Genomic DNA, 16,450 nt, shown 5'->3' with positions numbered 1-16,450 from the left:
ACTAACTAGTAGATAAAGAGAAAGATGTGTGTGGGTCTTGACTTCACAGTCATCTTAACCTCTTTTCTATGTAGGCTTTGCAGGAGAAGGCAGAACCAACTGATGCTGGGTGGGATGTGTCAGAAGGGGAAAAGGGCAGGGACTCAGGATTTTGTTTGATTTTCTCCAAATAGGTCAAACCGTGTCTCCTCAGTGTGTTCCAACTACAAATCTTGAGGTAAAAAATGGAGTCAATTGTGAACACAGTCCTGTGGATTTAAGCAAGGTGAGCAGAGTCGTGGGAAATTGGCTTCTAGGCCTATGGTTCTTTTTAGTGGAATCCAGAGTTTAATTGCTGGAATCTGGGTAAGGTTTAGTGTTTCAAGACTCTTTCCCTAAGAAAGGAGGCCCATCTGTGCATGTCTTTTCCCTTCTACTTCAGCCTGGATGAAGCTGACTCAACAGTTTCTTCCTCCAGATTCAACCTACTGAAAACTGAGACTAGCTACTTAGAATCTTCCCTAACACAGATCTCTTGATTTTTTGATTATTTTTTTGGTGCCTGCTCTCCAGCAGTTCCTTCTCACCCCCAAGGGTTTTGCCAAAACAGTGTTTTGGATATCTATTTAGAGACAGATGTCTCCTAAAAGTAATTCTTGGTTGAAGCTCTCCTTGAAGACTGTGGCTTTGGTATCTGAGGCCTTCTGTAGTAGCAGTGCCTCACTACAGCTTCTGGTCCAAGCCTTGGTCTTCTTGTCTCTAGCCTCTCCTTGCTCTGGTCTATCTTTGACACTGTGTTTCTAAAACACAGATAGTGTCTTATCACTTTCTCTGCTCATAAGGGCTGCCCATTTTATTTAGAAAACCTGAAACCCCTGACAAAACATTTGAGTGTTTAAAAAGGGAAAGAATGTGACCCAGAGCTTCAGAAACATTTCTCTTGGAGGAAGCTTAGGGGACTGGGATTGAAATAAGAATACCTGGTTTTAAAATCCAAATCTATACCTTAAAAGCTCTGTGGTCCTGGGCAAGGCAACTTCACCTCTCTGGGTTTCAGATACTTCATTTTTTTTTTTTCCTTTAAGTGGGACGAATACAGTCTGTCATATCCTCCTTCTGGGGTTTTTGTAAGGATCAAATAAAATAGTGTAAGAAAACATTTGCTAACCATAAAATGACATATGAGTGTAAGGTATGAGGTATGATATTTAAGGTGATGGGGCCGGGTGCCGTGGCTAACGCCTGTAATCTCAGCACCTTTGGAGGCTGATGCGGGTGGATCACATGAGGCCAGGAGTTTGAGACTAGACTGGCCAACATGGCAAGACCCCATCTCTACTAAAAATACAGAAAAATTAGCTTAACATGGTGGTGCATGCCTGTAATTCCAGCTATTGGGGAGCCTGAAACACAAGAATTGCTTGAACCTGGGAGGCAGAGAGCTGTGAGCTGAGATTGTGCCACTGCACTCCAGCGTGGGTGACAGAGTGAGACTCTGTCTCAAAAAAAAAAAGTAAATAAAAATTTAAAAAATGATATTTAAGGTGGTGGGTCCCAAGTTGTCAGAGGATTGTTTTGAACTTTCAGGTAGACCTTCATTTCATGAAAAAAATTCCTACTGGGGCTGAGGCCTCCAATGTCCTGGTTGGAGAGGTGGATATTTTGGACCGTCCCATTGTTGCCTTTGTGAGGCTGTCTCCAGCTGTTCTTCTCTCAGGCCTAACAGAAGTGCCAATCCCAACAAGGTAAAGGCAAAGATAAAACTCATGCATTGTATCTCATATTCAAATTTATGTAGTGCTGGTAGAAGAAACCAGTTAATACTGAAGTTTAGAATTAATTAATTTTAGGAATGGTGTTTACAATTCAGCAGAAAAGCCAGATGTGCTGGTGTGTGCCTCTAATCCCAGCTACTTGAGAGCCTGAGGCGGGGGATTACTTGAGCCCAGGAGTTTGAGCCTGCAATGAGCTAGAATCCGAGGATGGCACCATGGCACCCCAGTGTGGGTGACAGAGTGAGACTCTGTCCTTTTTTAAAAAAAATGGGTAATCTCAGAAAATTGAGGTATATTTGATTAACCACCATGAAAAGGAATTCTGAGATTTCTCAGGCTGTGACTGCACAGTATCTACAGCCTTGGAAATAGAGAATTGAGACCATTCACGGGACATAGCAAGGGCCAATAACTTGTTAAAATAGGAAGCCAAGTCTTATCTTCTCAGTTCTATAGAGCCATATTCCAGGGAAACGTCTCTGAATAAAGGTATTTGTTTCCCTTTACACAATTCTGGCAGGGTTTGCATGGTTTGCAGATATACAAGCATTTGTTCAAAAGGCTATTCATGCACTCTGAAGGTGGTGATGCTGGTGATTCGGAGCCCTGCTACTTATAGAGAGTATTCAGATGTCCAGAACACATTTAGACTCCTATGTAAGGCTTGATGATTTCAACTTCCTTATCCCTCTCCTCTCCCCATCATTTTCTTATTAGAACAATAAGTGGAATTCAGACAGCCTTGAATTTGCACCACAGTGCCATGTTTTGAAAAAGCATATTTTCTACAGCTAGGAATTGTGTCTATGGAAACCCTAAGAAATGTAACCACATTATTGAATGATGCCACACAATAGCTTCCAATGCCCATAGTAGAGCTATTATTAGGTCAAGGCAACTCAAAGTGCTCCTTCATTACTGTCTCCTTGTTTTTTTTTTTTGTTTTTTTTTGAAGGTGCTGCAGTGATGATTTCTGTATGATAGGAGAGAGAAATCTTATGCTGTTTAGAGAGTACTCATAGCCCTTCTTTATATTTACTCACATAATTTCCTCCTCTGTGTGTTTTGCCAGATTTTTGTTTATCTTATTGGGTCCAGCAGGGAAAGGTCAGCAGTACCATGAGATTGGCAGATCCATGGCCACCATCATGACAGATGAGGTATGTGCAACTTCTGCTTCAGTCTTCCATCTCATAAATATTTATTGAATATTTACTCTGTGCCAGGCACTATGCTAATTGTTGGGGATAAAATACTTTCCATTGCAATGTCTGCTGGGAAGTAGTTCAGGGCACTTCTCTGAGAGCCTAGTGTGGAAGGACCAAGCTCTAAAGGATTTTTCTTTCTATGTTATCTCTCCTTTTTTGAGTAATCAAGAATGCAGAGAAATCTTTTTCTGGGGAAACTATTATTGCCAAGTAGGATATAGAGAGAAATATATTAAGGTTGGCTTAACTTTCAAGAGAAGATGGTTAATTAAATACATTCAAGCTCTTTACATATAGAAACCTCACTCCTGTTCCACTAAATGAGACCAGTTTGTATAAAGTCATGGGTGTGACCTCAGGCAGTGTAGTGTGAATGTCTTGACTAGTCTGTACCAAAACAATCAGACATTTTGACATTTTGACATAGAACCCACAGTGCATACTCTAATAAGGACTGCACTGCTTGGTAAACTGCAAAGTAGGGCTTTCAAGGCATATGCCTTAGGCAGCAGAGGGAGGTGTGGCCTGTTTTTTATCAGCTTTCTTTGATTGTTAGGCTTAATTCATGAAGGACCTTCATTAGTAATTCCATCCAGTGTTTCCAACCTTCATGATCAAGAAAATTTCCCTCTCAACCTGGGAAAACTGATTTAAAAAAATTTTTTTTTCATACATCTTGCCTTTCCTTCCATCCTTTGTGGAGGTAACATAATTGTACAACTTTAGAGTCATGTCTTATCTCTTCTTATACTAGCAGACATATATTTAGCTCTTTTTGATGCATCTCATTTCCACACTCATTTTTTAAATCCTTTTATCCTTGTACTTCTCTAAGTGCTAAAGTTTTCTGCATCTCAGATCCCCATGACAGAGATAAAAATCAAGAGGTTGTATTCATTTTTCACCATATCCATTGGTGATTGTTTCATGTAAAGTTACTTTTAACTTTCCTGAGGGTTTTTTCTTCTCCGTAGATTTTTCATGATGTAGCATATAAAGCAAAAGAGCGAGATGATCTCCTGGCGGGGATTGATGAGTTCCTAGACCAGGTGACGGTGCTCCCTCCAGGAGAGTGGGATCCCTCCATTAGAATTGAGCCACCCAAAAACGTCCCTTCCCAGGTAATGCACATCAGCCAATGTGGCTATTGTCACTTACTGACTGCCCACCATGGACAAAGCAAAGTCCATGTGGGTATATGCTAAATATATCAAGATGCAGCCCTGTTTTGGTGCACCTAGAATATCAAAACAGTAATGGAAATGAATCTGGGCCGGGCGTCGTGGCTCACACCTGTAATCCCAGCTCTTTGGAATGCTGAAGCAGGTGGACACCTGAGGTCAGGAGTTTGAGACCAGCCTGGCCAACATGGTGAAACCACATCTCTACTAAAATTACAAAAATTAGCTGGGTGTGGTGGTGGGTGCCTATAATCCCAGCTACTTGGGAGGCTGAGGCAGGAGAATCACTTAAACCTGGGAGGTGGAGGTTGTAGTGAGCCGAGATGGTGCCACTGCACTCCAGCTTGGGTGACAGAGCGAGACTCCACCTCAAAAAAAAAAAAAAAAGAGAATTTGCGTAACATAAATTGGCTCAGGTGTGATGGGGTTAGTCAGGATTACCTGAGGATGAATTTTAAGCCAAATTTTGAAGGATTGATGTGAAATAGCAGAGAGAAGGGAGAACATTTCTTGTGACTACATTGTATACAAGTCATCAAATGAAAAATCAAGTTGTATAAAGAGAGCAAATAGAATGTCTGATATCTTTCTGACATATTAAAGATGGGAAAGGAACTCCTACTGTGTACTAGACACCAGCCAGGTGCTTTATATATGCAAATTCAGCCTTCCCGGGAACATCCCTTAAAAGATATTGCTATCTCTAGTTTTACAAAAGGAGGAATACAACTATCTTCTAGGGCAAGATTTTAAGGTAAAGTCAGATTACACAGGGGCAGATTTGAAACTGGAACTTAGGTCATATCTGATGCCAAAGCCCCCATTTTTCTCTTTCTAGGCAAGGCTTAGTTAGGAGTCAGGTACTACGGAACAGGAAGAGAAATTATGCGGTATGTGTGTGTGTGTTTCAGTAAAGTCAATAAGCTGCATCAAGTCAGTAAGTGTATTTGAAAGCTACAAACACTTGGGCATTTTTGGTTGCTTTTGGGTTATCCCATTGCCACTCCTTGCTGATAGCAGGATGGAAAGATAGATGTTACCTTTACTAATTTTGTAGTCTTCTGTTAAAAGGAAAAAAGGAAAATGCCTGGAGTTCCAAATGGAAATGTTTGCCACATAGAACAGGAACCACATGGGGGTCACAGTGGGCCAGAACTTCAGCGCACTGGGCGGTAAGTCCTGGGACGTTTTACAGCAATGTTGCTTATTGGGTAGAAGTTATGTAAAGCAACGAGGCATCCTCTTTCTTTCAGCCTACTTCTCTGTAGTGGGAATTTATTGGCTGAAGAATGACATTTCAAATGGAATCACTGACTAGAAGTATTATGAATATATCAAATATTGTATTCATTCAAGTTTCTCAAATCACCTACCATGTTTTGTCTCACCTCCAGTCCTTCCTACCATTGTTCACTCTGATTTGAACACTCTTCCCTTTCCTCATCTCCTGGCTAACTCCTACCTATCCTTAGTCTCAGTTCTTGTGTCGCTTCCTTTGGAAAGCCTTCTAGGACTCTTTCTGGATGAGGTTAGGTGTTCCTGCTATGTAATATCACAGTATTGAGCTCTGACCTCCCTTCCCTACATTACAGCCTTTATCATACTTTATTATTATTGGTTGATCTATTGTCTTTTCTGCTAGACTGTTTGTTCCCAAAGAGCAGGGGCTCCATTACATTCCTAGGACCCAGCACAGTGCCCTGAACAGAGTAGGGTCTCAATATCTGCCAAATGAATGAAATGAATGAATACTTTTAGAATGATGTCTATTTTGTAGCATGGAATGGACTAGGTATGATAAATGTTTTAGGTTAAGAAACATTTTAGGAAAATATTTTAGGTTAAGAAACTCCATTAGAGTAGGAAGACAGGTACTATTTTAGGTGTATGTGCCTCAGAATAGGCAATCTACTCTTTTAGGCCAACATTTTAAGGACAGATGTCCAAGGAGGAGGTAGGTGAGGGAAGCAGGTCCCCAGACTAGGAGGTTTTATTCCCTAGGTCAGAAGGTGGTAAACGAGAATGATATTCTGAGTTAGTGTGATATCCAGAGGTGTCCCCAGAGAAGGTTGAGACTATGGCTCTGTCTCTGTTAAGCTGTGCTGTGTTTAAGAAGGTTCTGCTGGGTAGAGATTCTCAGGGCAGGACTCAGATTATGGAAAGCAGCTTTTATGTCCTCTAACCCCTTGCTTTCTTCTTTTCTGCCTCCTTGCTTGAGGTTGCTTTCCTTACTCTTCTATCCTCAGCACTCCACCCAGTGGAAACTCAGAGTTGTTTTGGAATTGTGGAAAGCATTTTATTTTTCCAATCTTGGAAATCCAGGGAGAAACCAGGAGAGGAGACAGAGAAACAGGAGAGAATGGTACTTGACTAGCAGTGTCCTGCCGAGGAGCATGTTTTCTGGTAGGAAAAATGTGTTGGAGGGTAGGGGAAGATAGCTGTGCTCTGGGAGGGAGCATTGGTGGAAAGAAGGAGTGCTTGCAATGGAAGGGCTACTGAAAAGAGGGAGCAGCCTTCCCTTTTTAAAAAACATTTTCTTTAAAGTTGGGAGAGGTCTCAATTGGGTGGGGAGGCCTGGTATTGAGAGGCAGTTCAAGGGAAGCATGTGTCCTCAGAAGGGGTTCCAGGATAGAGACTCTCCTAGAGGAGGTAGTAATTTTTTCAGGAAAAGGTTTTGAGTATGGATTTGATATTTCAAAATTCTAATTTATCTTTTGGATATAAAGGGTATCCACAGTTTAGGAACTTAAGAGTTTGAAAGTAGTAGAATTTAGGGCAACAAGGTTTTCCTCAAACCAGTATCTGTGCAGAGGTGAGATTTTAGATTGCTATTGGTGCCAAAGAAAACAAATGGATTAGCGTCCCAGGCTTTGTGAAAGGGGGTCACTTATAATCAATTCCACCTGAGGGTTTGGGAGACCATTATATTGGATCTCAACAGTTATAAGATCTTGGAAATGGCATCTGATGTCCCCAAGGAAATCCTATATTGCCAGGATCATATGCTTATTCACAAACCGCAAGTATCTTAACTCACAAATTCAAATGGAGTTTGAAGGAGTTCTCCCATAATGTCATGTCAGGAACTTCTGGAATTGACAAAGCTAAAAGGAAGCTCTGGGCTCAGAGCTTAGCTCTGCTTGATATGGGAGATGCTTCCTCTTTCTGAGCTTCTGTCATTTTCCTTAGGGCCCTTAGTAAAGGGCCTCAAGCCATATGACCTTCCTCCCATTGTAGCCCCTTAGGCAAGGTGGCATAATGGCTGCGAAGATCATATTTCCAGTCCAGCTCTGGCCTCTTTCTCAGTCTCAAATTATGTGGGAGGTAAATGTGAGCCTTTTTTTGCATGTGGATATCCTATAAGTTTCTGTACTTTCCTGGACTGCATATTAAAACCACATTAGCCTGGGTTTTATAATTTTTTGGACTATTAGTTGTGTTTCTTTGAGATGCAGAACTGCTTTATGCATGCCATGTTGCACAATCTTGGAGCAAAACTTGGATAACATCTTAGGGAATGTTATCCTTGTTGGATGGAGAAGTATTTGAAGGCAGGGTGAAGTAGACTCTAAGAAGGTGGGAAAGAAGACAAAATTGAAATGGTACTGTGAGTTCTGTGTGATCTGACCCTCCAAGCCAGGGTTAAGACAGGTCTTAAACCTCCCTGATATTGACTAAGGCAGGGATGCCATAAGTAACAAAGAAGAAAATATGACTAGAGTGTTCCTAGGCCACAAGCTCCACAGCAAGGAGGGTGCTCTGGAAAGGGTCTTTTCAGGGTAGATTTCTGTCCCTTATGGGGGATGCCACTTTTGGGAAGGGTTAATGGAAAAAAGAATCAGGAGCTGCTATCTCGATGATCCCCCCACACTTCAAACAGATTTCTTCCAAAGTATACCAGACAAATGGATGGTTGGCCTGTTTCTAAAGCCCTCCAGGGAAGGGTTCCTTAAGTCTATGCTCCAGAGCCTAGTGACCCTCTACACCGGTAAGTCCTTTCTTGCATCAAGCTTAAATTAAACTCATATCCCTGTGTGCCTCTTGCCCCAGAAAACTTGAATGTGAAGGACAGTGTTGAAAGGGAAAGGAAATCCCAAGTACAGAAAGAAGCATCCATGCCTGATGAATATCTGTTGTAGATGTGCAACCATAGTCTGATTTTATGCATGAATGAGGTATGAGGTTGACTTCATAAAGTGTTCAGAAATTATTTTATTAATTTATAGTTATACCATCTATAAGAGCTCAGATCTTTCCCTACCTTTTAATCACTGCTAGACAGATAGATGTCTTCCCTTTTTACGGCTTCTCAGAAATCCATTTCACATAAATCTTTTGTCTGTTGCTCACAGATACTCCTCTCCTCCTGTGTCTAGGGGCTGAGTATTCATGGCAGCATCTCAGGTAGCCTCAGAGTGTGTGTGTGTATGTGTGTGTAGGGGGTCACTATTATACAGGGGGATTCTTCTCACAGAATTATGCTCTCCAGAGGAAGATGACTGGTAATGAAGAGGTGATAATCACATGATAATAAGATGCTATGTTAGCTAAGAACCCAGAAATACTTGAATCTTGCCCCAGATAAATTACTGCTGCCTGCAAGGTATTGAGGGGCTATTTACCTAGAGGAGAAAGCAAGACAAAGTGACACTTTATTACTAACTGAAGCATTGGCCCCAAACCCTGAGGCCTCTTGATTTAGGCTAGATCATGTAGATAGCTCCTTTACCTAAGCTAGGTTTGCCAGATAGGCTAAAACTAAGGCAGATCACAAGGCTGGCTTTGCTTCTCTTCCCTAAACCCAGACCTAGATTATGATGTTACTGCTGTAAGTTGAGGAAAGGTGAACCCAACTATACCCACCAGAACCAGAGCGGGTGGGTAAGTGTCTGTCCTGTGTCCACCTGTGCACCCATTGTACTAGCTAGATGAGAGAGAGTGTTCCAGGAGAAAGGGCTGGCTGGATCTTCTCCCCTGGCATACAGATCCCAGGCCTCCTCATACTCCTCCAGTCTTCTAGGTGAGAGAAGGAAAGAGAGCTCACCAAGTCTCCTTCCATAAGAGAGTAGCTTGTGTGCTTTTTAAAAAATAGCTTTTTAATTATAGAAAATTTCAAACATAAAGTAGGGAGAATAGTTTAATGATCCCCAGATACCCATCAACTATTACCAACATTTTGCCAATCTTATTTCATCTGTTTCTTCCCAGTTAATTTTATTTTTATGTTTTCTAGATTATTTTAAACCAAATCACCGACATTTTACCTGTAAATACTTCAGTATGCATCTCTTTGATGAGGACATTACAAAAATTATCATGTCATTATCAAACTAACAAAATTAGCAATCATTCTTTACATCGTCTAGTGCTCCATTCTTATTAAACCTTTCTATGATTGTGTTAGCAACATCTTTTTTAGAGTTCATTTGTTTGACATAGGAGTCAATCAGAGTTTGCATTTGGTTGTTATGTTCCCATTCTGTAATAGTCCCTCTTCCTTTTTTTTCTATGCCATTGATTGGTAGAATAAACCAGGTGATTTGTGCTATAAAATGCTGAGTGGCTGTTTTTGTTATTCACCTGACAGCCCTCCCCCTGGTGCAGTGGCTCCACTCTTAGAAAAAGTGATTGAATTGGGAACACATCTCCTCCTTAGTGTGGGATATCTTGGTCTTGGTCTGTCTCATCTTTGAGAAGAGGAGAAGGGCGCTGAAGTCCTGCCACCAAGTCCTGTTGATTCTACCTCCTGATTAGCTCTTGAATCCATCCATTTCTCATCCTAATCTATGTTCCATTCATCATACTACCACAGAGTGGTCCTTCCAGAATCTATGTTTGATTATGTCACTCCTCTGTTTATAGTTCTTCAGTAACTTGACATGCTATTAGGATAAAGTTTTAATTCCTTAAAACCATTTCTGGCAGGCGCAGTGGCTCACACCTGTAATCCCAGCACTTTGGGAGGCCGAGGCGGGCAGATCACAAGGTCAGGAGGTCGAGACCATCCTGGCTAACACAGTGAAACCCCGTCTCTACTAAAAATACAAAAAAATTAGCCAGTCATGGTGGCGGGCGCTCATAGTCCCAGCTACTCAGGAGACTGAGGCAAGAGAATGGTGTGAACCTGGGAGGTGGAGCTTGCAGTGAGCCGAGATTGCACCACTGCAATCCATCCTGGGCGACAGAGCGAGACTCTGTCTCAAATAATAATAATAATAAATAAAACCATTTTTAAGGCCTTTTTGACTTAGCTTCTCCAGCCTTGTCTATTGGCATTCACCCTTCGCACTGTATTATCCACTCACATCTCTCAGCACCTTGATCCACCAAGCACTCTCACCTTTAAGTGTCACCCATGTTGGTCCCTCTGCCTCATCTGCTTAACTCCCAGTCCCTCCCTGAAGTCATGGCTGAAATGCCCCTCCCTGTTCTATGCCACCATAGCACCCTCACAATACTGCCTGTCTCCTGCACTAGACTTGGTCCTGAAGAGCAAGGCTGTTCATGTCTTGCTCATTACTGCATCTCCAGTACCTGGCACAGTGCTTGGCACCAAGTATCTGCTGCTACTTGTCAATTGCATGAATGAATTATTATACACATTTCTCACAAGTAAGGGGGGTAGTTGTGCAGAGTAAGAAAGTGCATGTGATAGGGGCTTTTTATCTAGAAAACATTTAATAATTAATACCTTAAGTTGGTTTTGCACATTTCCTCCTAACAGCTCAGAATTTAAAGTCTGAAGCTAATACTTGCTTTCATGTTAATTTTTTTGAACTTTTTATTGAATGGATAATATGCATACCTAAATTAATTCTTTGTATGTTTAGGATATTCATTTAAATTTACCATAAGTCATACCCTTGGTTGCAAAGAGACTCTGTGCTGACCCAAGAGAGATATCTGTACTGGAGTCAAACTGAAGCCAAAATCTTACCTCTAAACGGAGCACATTTGAAATGCTTTCAAATGTGTGCTGTTTACATGCTTTTAGGGAAGAGAGACTGTTAGAGGCCTGTCTATTGTGTTTCCACAGGCTATTTGGGGGCTTGGTGCTGGACATCAAGCGGAAGGCCCCCTGGTACTGGAGTGACTACCGGGATGCACTCAGCTTACAGTGTTTGGCCTCCTTTCTGTTCCTGTACTGTGCCTGCATGTCACCTGTCATCACCTTTGGGGGATTGCTTGGAGAAGCCACTGAGGGACGCATAGTAAGGACTTTTAACCACTTCTAATGGTCCCAAACAAGACCTAAAATATTGTGGCGGTGGCCAAGTCCACTGTGGGGGAAATTACCTGGTCTAGGACTGAAGAGATTAGATTTTTCCTCTGAATTACCATGGTCTTCTGACATCATACCAAAGAGCAACACGGTCCTCTCTTTAGAACAGACTCTTCTGCTTGAGCATCAGCTTCAGTAGCTGGTTGCCTAGTTGAATTTTCTATTGCCTCAGTGATGGAAATTGGATATAGTGATGCCATTTTAAAATAAGATTTAAAGTGACTCTATATGTGAGCTTGTAGTGTGAATGGTATCACTGTGCTTTCTATATATTTTCAAATACTGAATTGAGTCACTGAAGAATAGGAGTTAGTTAAGGAATCATGTGTCAATGGATCTGGGCACCTGAATTATTAAAGTAGTATCTGTTTATAGGAATATTAGATGGTGTGTGCACATCACTCTTGCTAAGATGAAATACAAGCAAATGGCCATCAAGGCACACAGGAGAGCAAAGTCAGGAATGTAGCTAAGCCAACATTACTCTGTACTGATGGGCTACGGACTCAGTGATGGCTTTTTTTCCTCTTAGAGTGCAATTGAATCCTTGTTTGGAGCCTCCATGACTGGGATTGCTTATTCGTTGTTTGCGGGACAGGCTCTCACCATCCTGGGAAGTACTGGGCCAGTGCTTGTGTTTGAAAAGATTTTGTTCAAATTCTGCAAGTAAGACATTTGTTTTTCTGAAAACCCTAACCAGATTTAGTGATTATGTTGCCAGGATTAAATGTCAGGGTTCTACTCAGTACAGACAGACAATATCATTTGGATTGGAAGAAACCTGAAAGGAGACCATAATTTGGTCTGTTGTCCTGCCCCCAGGTAGCACCATACCTAAAATAGCAGATCTCCTGTTCTTTTTTTTTTTTTGGGACGGAGTCTCGTTCTGTCGCCCAGGCTAGAGTGCAGTGGTGCAATCTCAGTTCACTGTAAGCTCCGCCTCCCAGGTTCACGCTATTCTCCTGCCTCAGCCTCCCGAGTAGCTGGGACTATGGGCGCCCGCTACCACGCCCAGCTAATTTTTTTTTGTATTTTTAGTAGAGACGGGATTTCACTGTGTTAGCCAGGATGGTCTCGATCTCCTGACCTTGTGATCTGCCCGCCTCGGCCTCCCAAAGTGCTGGGATTAGAGGCGTGAGCCACCGCGCCCGGCCTCAGATCTCCTATTCTTAATGAGCTTGATTAATATTCCTCAGCCATTATTGAAGTCTTGACATTTTATGTTTAAAAAGACTTTCCTTAGCTAATTCAAACTTCTCCATTTCCATTGTGAGTCAGTTTTTAATTTGGCCTCATATCCCCCCACCTGTTCTGTTTTTTTTTTTTTTTTTTTGCTAGTGGTAGTGGGGCACACGAGTGCTGTGGTTTCCCAACTTTTCCTATATAATCTTTTTTCCTTTTATATTTCAAGTAGCAGCTCATGGGACTAGGACCAGCCCCCTTTTTTCTTAACTGCAAGAATAAGGTCATAATTACATTAGGTAGTAATGGCAGGAATGTATATGAGACAATTTCTTTTTTCAGTTTTCATATCCTTGCCCATATCCTGTGAGGCAAATCTGTATCATAACTGTGCCAGAGCATTATTTAGAAGTAAAATACAGTCAGAATTAGGGATAAACTGGGTTCCAGTGCTGGTTTAGATGAGATGAATTAACCACATTTCTGACTCCTTGTCTCTTAATGCCATCCATCCGTGCTTTCTGATGAACTTTGGTCTTGTTTCAGAGACTATGCTCTTTCATACCTCTCCCTGCGAGCTTGTATTGGACTGTGGACCGCTTTCCTGTGTATTGTCCTTGTGGCAACTGATGCCAGTTCCCTTGTCTGCTACATTACCCGTTTCACTGAAGAAGCATTTGCCTCCCTAATTTGCATTATTTTCATCTATGAAGCAATAGAAAAACTGATTCACCTGGCAGAGACCTACCCCATCCACATGCACAGCCAGCTGGACCACCTTAGCCTCTATTAGTAAGTGTGCTTTCTGCTTATTTTTAAAAATTGAGCAAAGGGCCTGAGTTTAATTGCTGATGTAGAGTGCTAGGCAGTGCTTACAGCTTCTGGTCAAGAAGTGTCTTGCCCTTTGGGAAATGGATGTCAGATACAGACAAGGAGTATTGGAGGGCTGCCAGAGGAGGACAATCAAAAGTGTTGACAGAGAAGATCGACTAGAAGTCCCACAGAGGGGACCCAAGAAATGCTTTCCAGACCATGTCTTTTGGTTCTAGGCACTGAAACAAAAATGGGCTGCAAATGTAACAGGGAGAATTTGAGTTAGTTATGGGGAGGAACTTCTTTTTGCAAGGACTTGTGAACCTCTGGACTATGTTATCAAGTGAGAGAATGGACTCTCTCCTTTGTTGAAATGAAGGACTCTCTTTCTTTGAAAGTATGTATAGGCAACTCTTAGGAATTATTAGGTGAAGATATATTAATCATTCCTTTCAGATCCAGAAGTGTCTCACACTGTATCATAAAGATCCAGAAGCCTACTTACCTCCTAGATTTCAACTCAAGAGATTATGATTTGTTTATGTGTTCAATATGGTTTGGATCACTTGGAAAAGAAACACAGTACCTGGCTGTGTTTTCAACCATCTGGGACACTCTGGTCCTATAAACATTTCTTCTCTGTAATAGTATTCTCCAAATTATGACTAAAGATCCTCTTCCCTTAGCTCTGTACATCAAGTTCTGGCTGTACAATTCTGATGTGGAGGATCTGGTTGTGAAATGAACAACTGCAGTCCGAAACTATCTCAGAAGAGAGAGTACACTGTCTGGAGGCATCTGCGAACCAGCCGCAGATACACTTTCATCTATTCTAGTTATTCACTCATTAACCTTTTAAAAATCAGAATTAATAAAAAATTTATTAGAACTTTATTTTACTAGAAAGTAACAATGATTAGGGAGTATCATCTTCAAAGCCTAGTGAATTGGCTCCTATTGGCATTAGAGTTCTCATTTCTGTAAGGTTCATTCTTTGACCTCTTTTTATCATTATTTTCTTTGTTTAACAAATATTTATTAAGCACCGATTATGTACCAAGCACTGTTTTAGGCCTTGGAAACATAGTGGCAAACATGACAAAGGATCTGTCTTTATGAGGCTTATATCCGAGAAGACAGGCAAAGTGACCAGCCCTGGATTGAGTAGACTTTGGTTCTAGAAACAAATTCTTTGTTAATAAAGCTCAAGATGGTATTTTTTTAAGTCGCATTCTACTGTTTTTTTTTTTTTTTTTTTTTTTTTTTTTTTGAGACGGAGTCTCGCTCTGTCGCCCAGGCTGGAGTGCAGAGGCCGGATCTCAGCTCACTGCAAGCTCCGCCTCCCGGGTTTACGCCATTCTCCTGCCTCAGCCTCCCGAGTAGCTGGGACTTCAGGCGCCCGCCATCTCGCCCAGCTAGTTTTTTTTGTATTTTTTAGTAGAGACGGGGTTTCACCGTGTTAGCCAGGATGGTCTCGATCTCCTGACCTCGTGATCCGCCCGTCTCGGCCTCCCAAAGTGCTGGGATTACAGGCTTGAGCCACCGCGCCCGGCCGCAATCTCCTGTTAATTCATATGGTGCTGATGTGAAGCTAGAGCTCCTCAACTCTTTCAGTGATTTTATGTTAATATGTATGGAATTGAGTTTTTAAAAATGGTTTATTTTTTAAAGCAGTTTTAGGTTCACAGCAAAGTTGAACAGCAAGTACAGAGAGTTCACATATACCCCCTACCCCAGTGCAGGCACAGTCTTCCCCAATATCAATATCCCACACCAGAGTGGTAAGTTTGTTACAATCAGTGAACCTAAACAGACATATCATTGCCACCCAAAGTCCATAGGTTACATTAGGGTTGACTCTTGGTGTTGTGCATTCTGTGAATTTTGACAAATGTATAATGACATGTATCCTCTATTATAATATTATACAGAATACTTTCACTTCCTTAAATATCTTCTGTGCTCTGCCAGTTGCTCCCTCCCTCCCCCCAACTCCTCACAACCACTGACCTTTTTATGTCCTTATAGTTTTGAATTTTCCAAAATGTCATAGTTGGAATCATACAGTACGTGGCATTTTCAGATTGGCTTCTTTCACTTTGTAATATGCATTTAAGGTCCTCTGTTTTTTCATGACTTGATGGTTCATTTCTTCTTACTACTGAATAATATTTCATTATCTAGATGTACCACAGTTTATTTATTTGGAATTGATTTTTTAAACCTAAGTATAGGGCTTTATAGCTTTCCCTATTACTTTTCATTTTGTCGATTTCTTCCTATTATTCTAACCTGTTGAGAGCTTTTTGAATTTTAATTCAGTCATGCCATATCTTAGAAGGCATGTTTATTAAATTCACAGATCATACAAAGTTAGTAGGGATGGCTGTGTCAGTTGACCATATTGGGAGCCAGGTTGTGCATGAAGCATGCTAGGACTGGGAGACAACATGGTGGCCGATGGCACCGGTGTGGTCTGGTCTGGTCTGGTTTGGCTGGAGTAGGAGGCCTGGGGAAGCTAATAGAGCTTCTAGGTCTGGCTCTACCATGAGTGACCAGGGAATGGCCAAGGTAGTGGGATATTACCAAAGATAACTCAGTGTCAGGAAGTGCTTACATCACGATTCCAGGAGACACTGACTTCTAGAACAAGAGCATGACGAAGGGTATAGGGAATAAGATATTCAGGCTTGGAGGAAGTTGTTGAGAAGTAAATAGGATATCGAAACCTCCTTGCTATGCAGATTAAATTTCTTAGCAAGAGCCTAAGAGATAGAAATCAGGCAAAAAAAAAAAAAAAAAAAAAAAAAAATCAGGACTCATTCTGGGCATATCAGATGCCAAATGTGGTTGTCGGCACAGTTTAATCCAAGATCCATGGGCTGATTTGAGTCCAACTTTAGTAATGACCGACTGAAAAATTAGAGTGTGATGGGGCCTACAGAGGGGCCTCAACTACTTAGGTTTGAAGTATGCAAAGCAGCAGCAAGGCAGCTCCTGACAGCCTTTAAACCAGTTGTTCTAAAAACG

General features: G+C 41.6%; 1 protein-coding gene across 1 annotated transcript in view; it reads left to right on the top strand.

Annotated features, from left to right (window-relative positions):
• SLC4A8 (solute carrier family 4 member 8) overlaps positions 1–16,450 on the top strand; it is an 84,959-nt gene that overhangs the window by 33,925 nt on the left and 34,584 nt on the right. The window contains 8 exon segments of the mRNA XM_010374008.2: positions 174–265; positions 1,567–1,724; positions 2,827–2,914; positions 3,937–4,083; positions 5,215–5,315; positions 11,180–11,354; positions 11,958–12,091; positions 13,154–13,399. Of these exon segments, the coding sequence (XP_010372310.2) occupies positions 174–265; positions 1,567–1,724; positions 2,827–2,914; positions 3,937–4,083; positions 5,215–5,315; positions 11,180–11,354; positions 11,958–12,091; positions 13,154–13,399 (1,141 nt within the window).

This window comes from Rhinopithecus roxellana, chromosome 10 (genome assembly GCF_007565055.1).
Source record: "Rhinopithecus roxellana isolate Shanxi Qingling chromosome 10, ASM756505v1, whole genome shotgun sequence".
NCBI lineage: Eukaryota > Metazoa > Chordata > Mammalia > Primates > Cercopithecidae > Rhinopithecus > Rhinopithecus roxellana.
The sequence above is the reverse complement of the archived record's forward strand: the minus strand, read 5'-3'. Positions and strand labels throughout refer to the sequence as shown.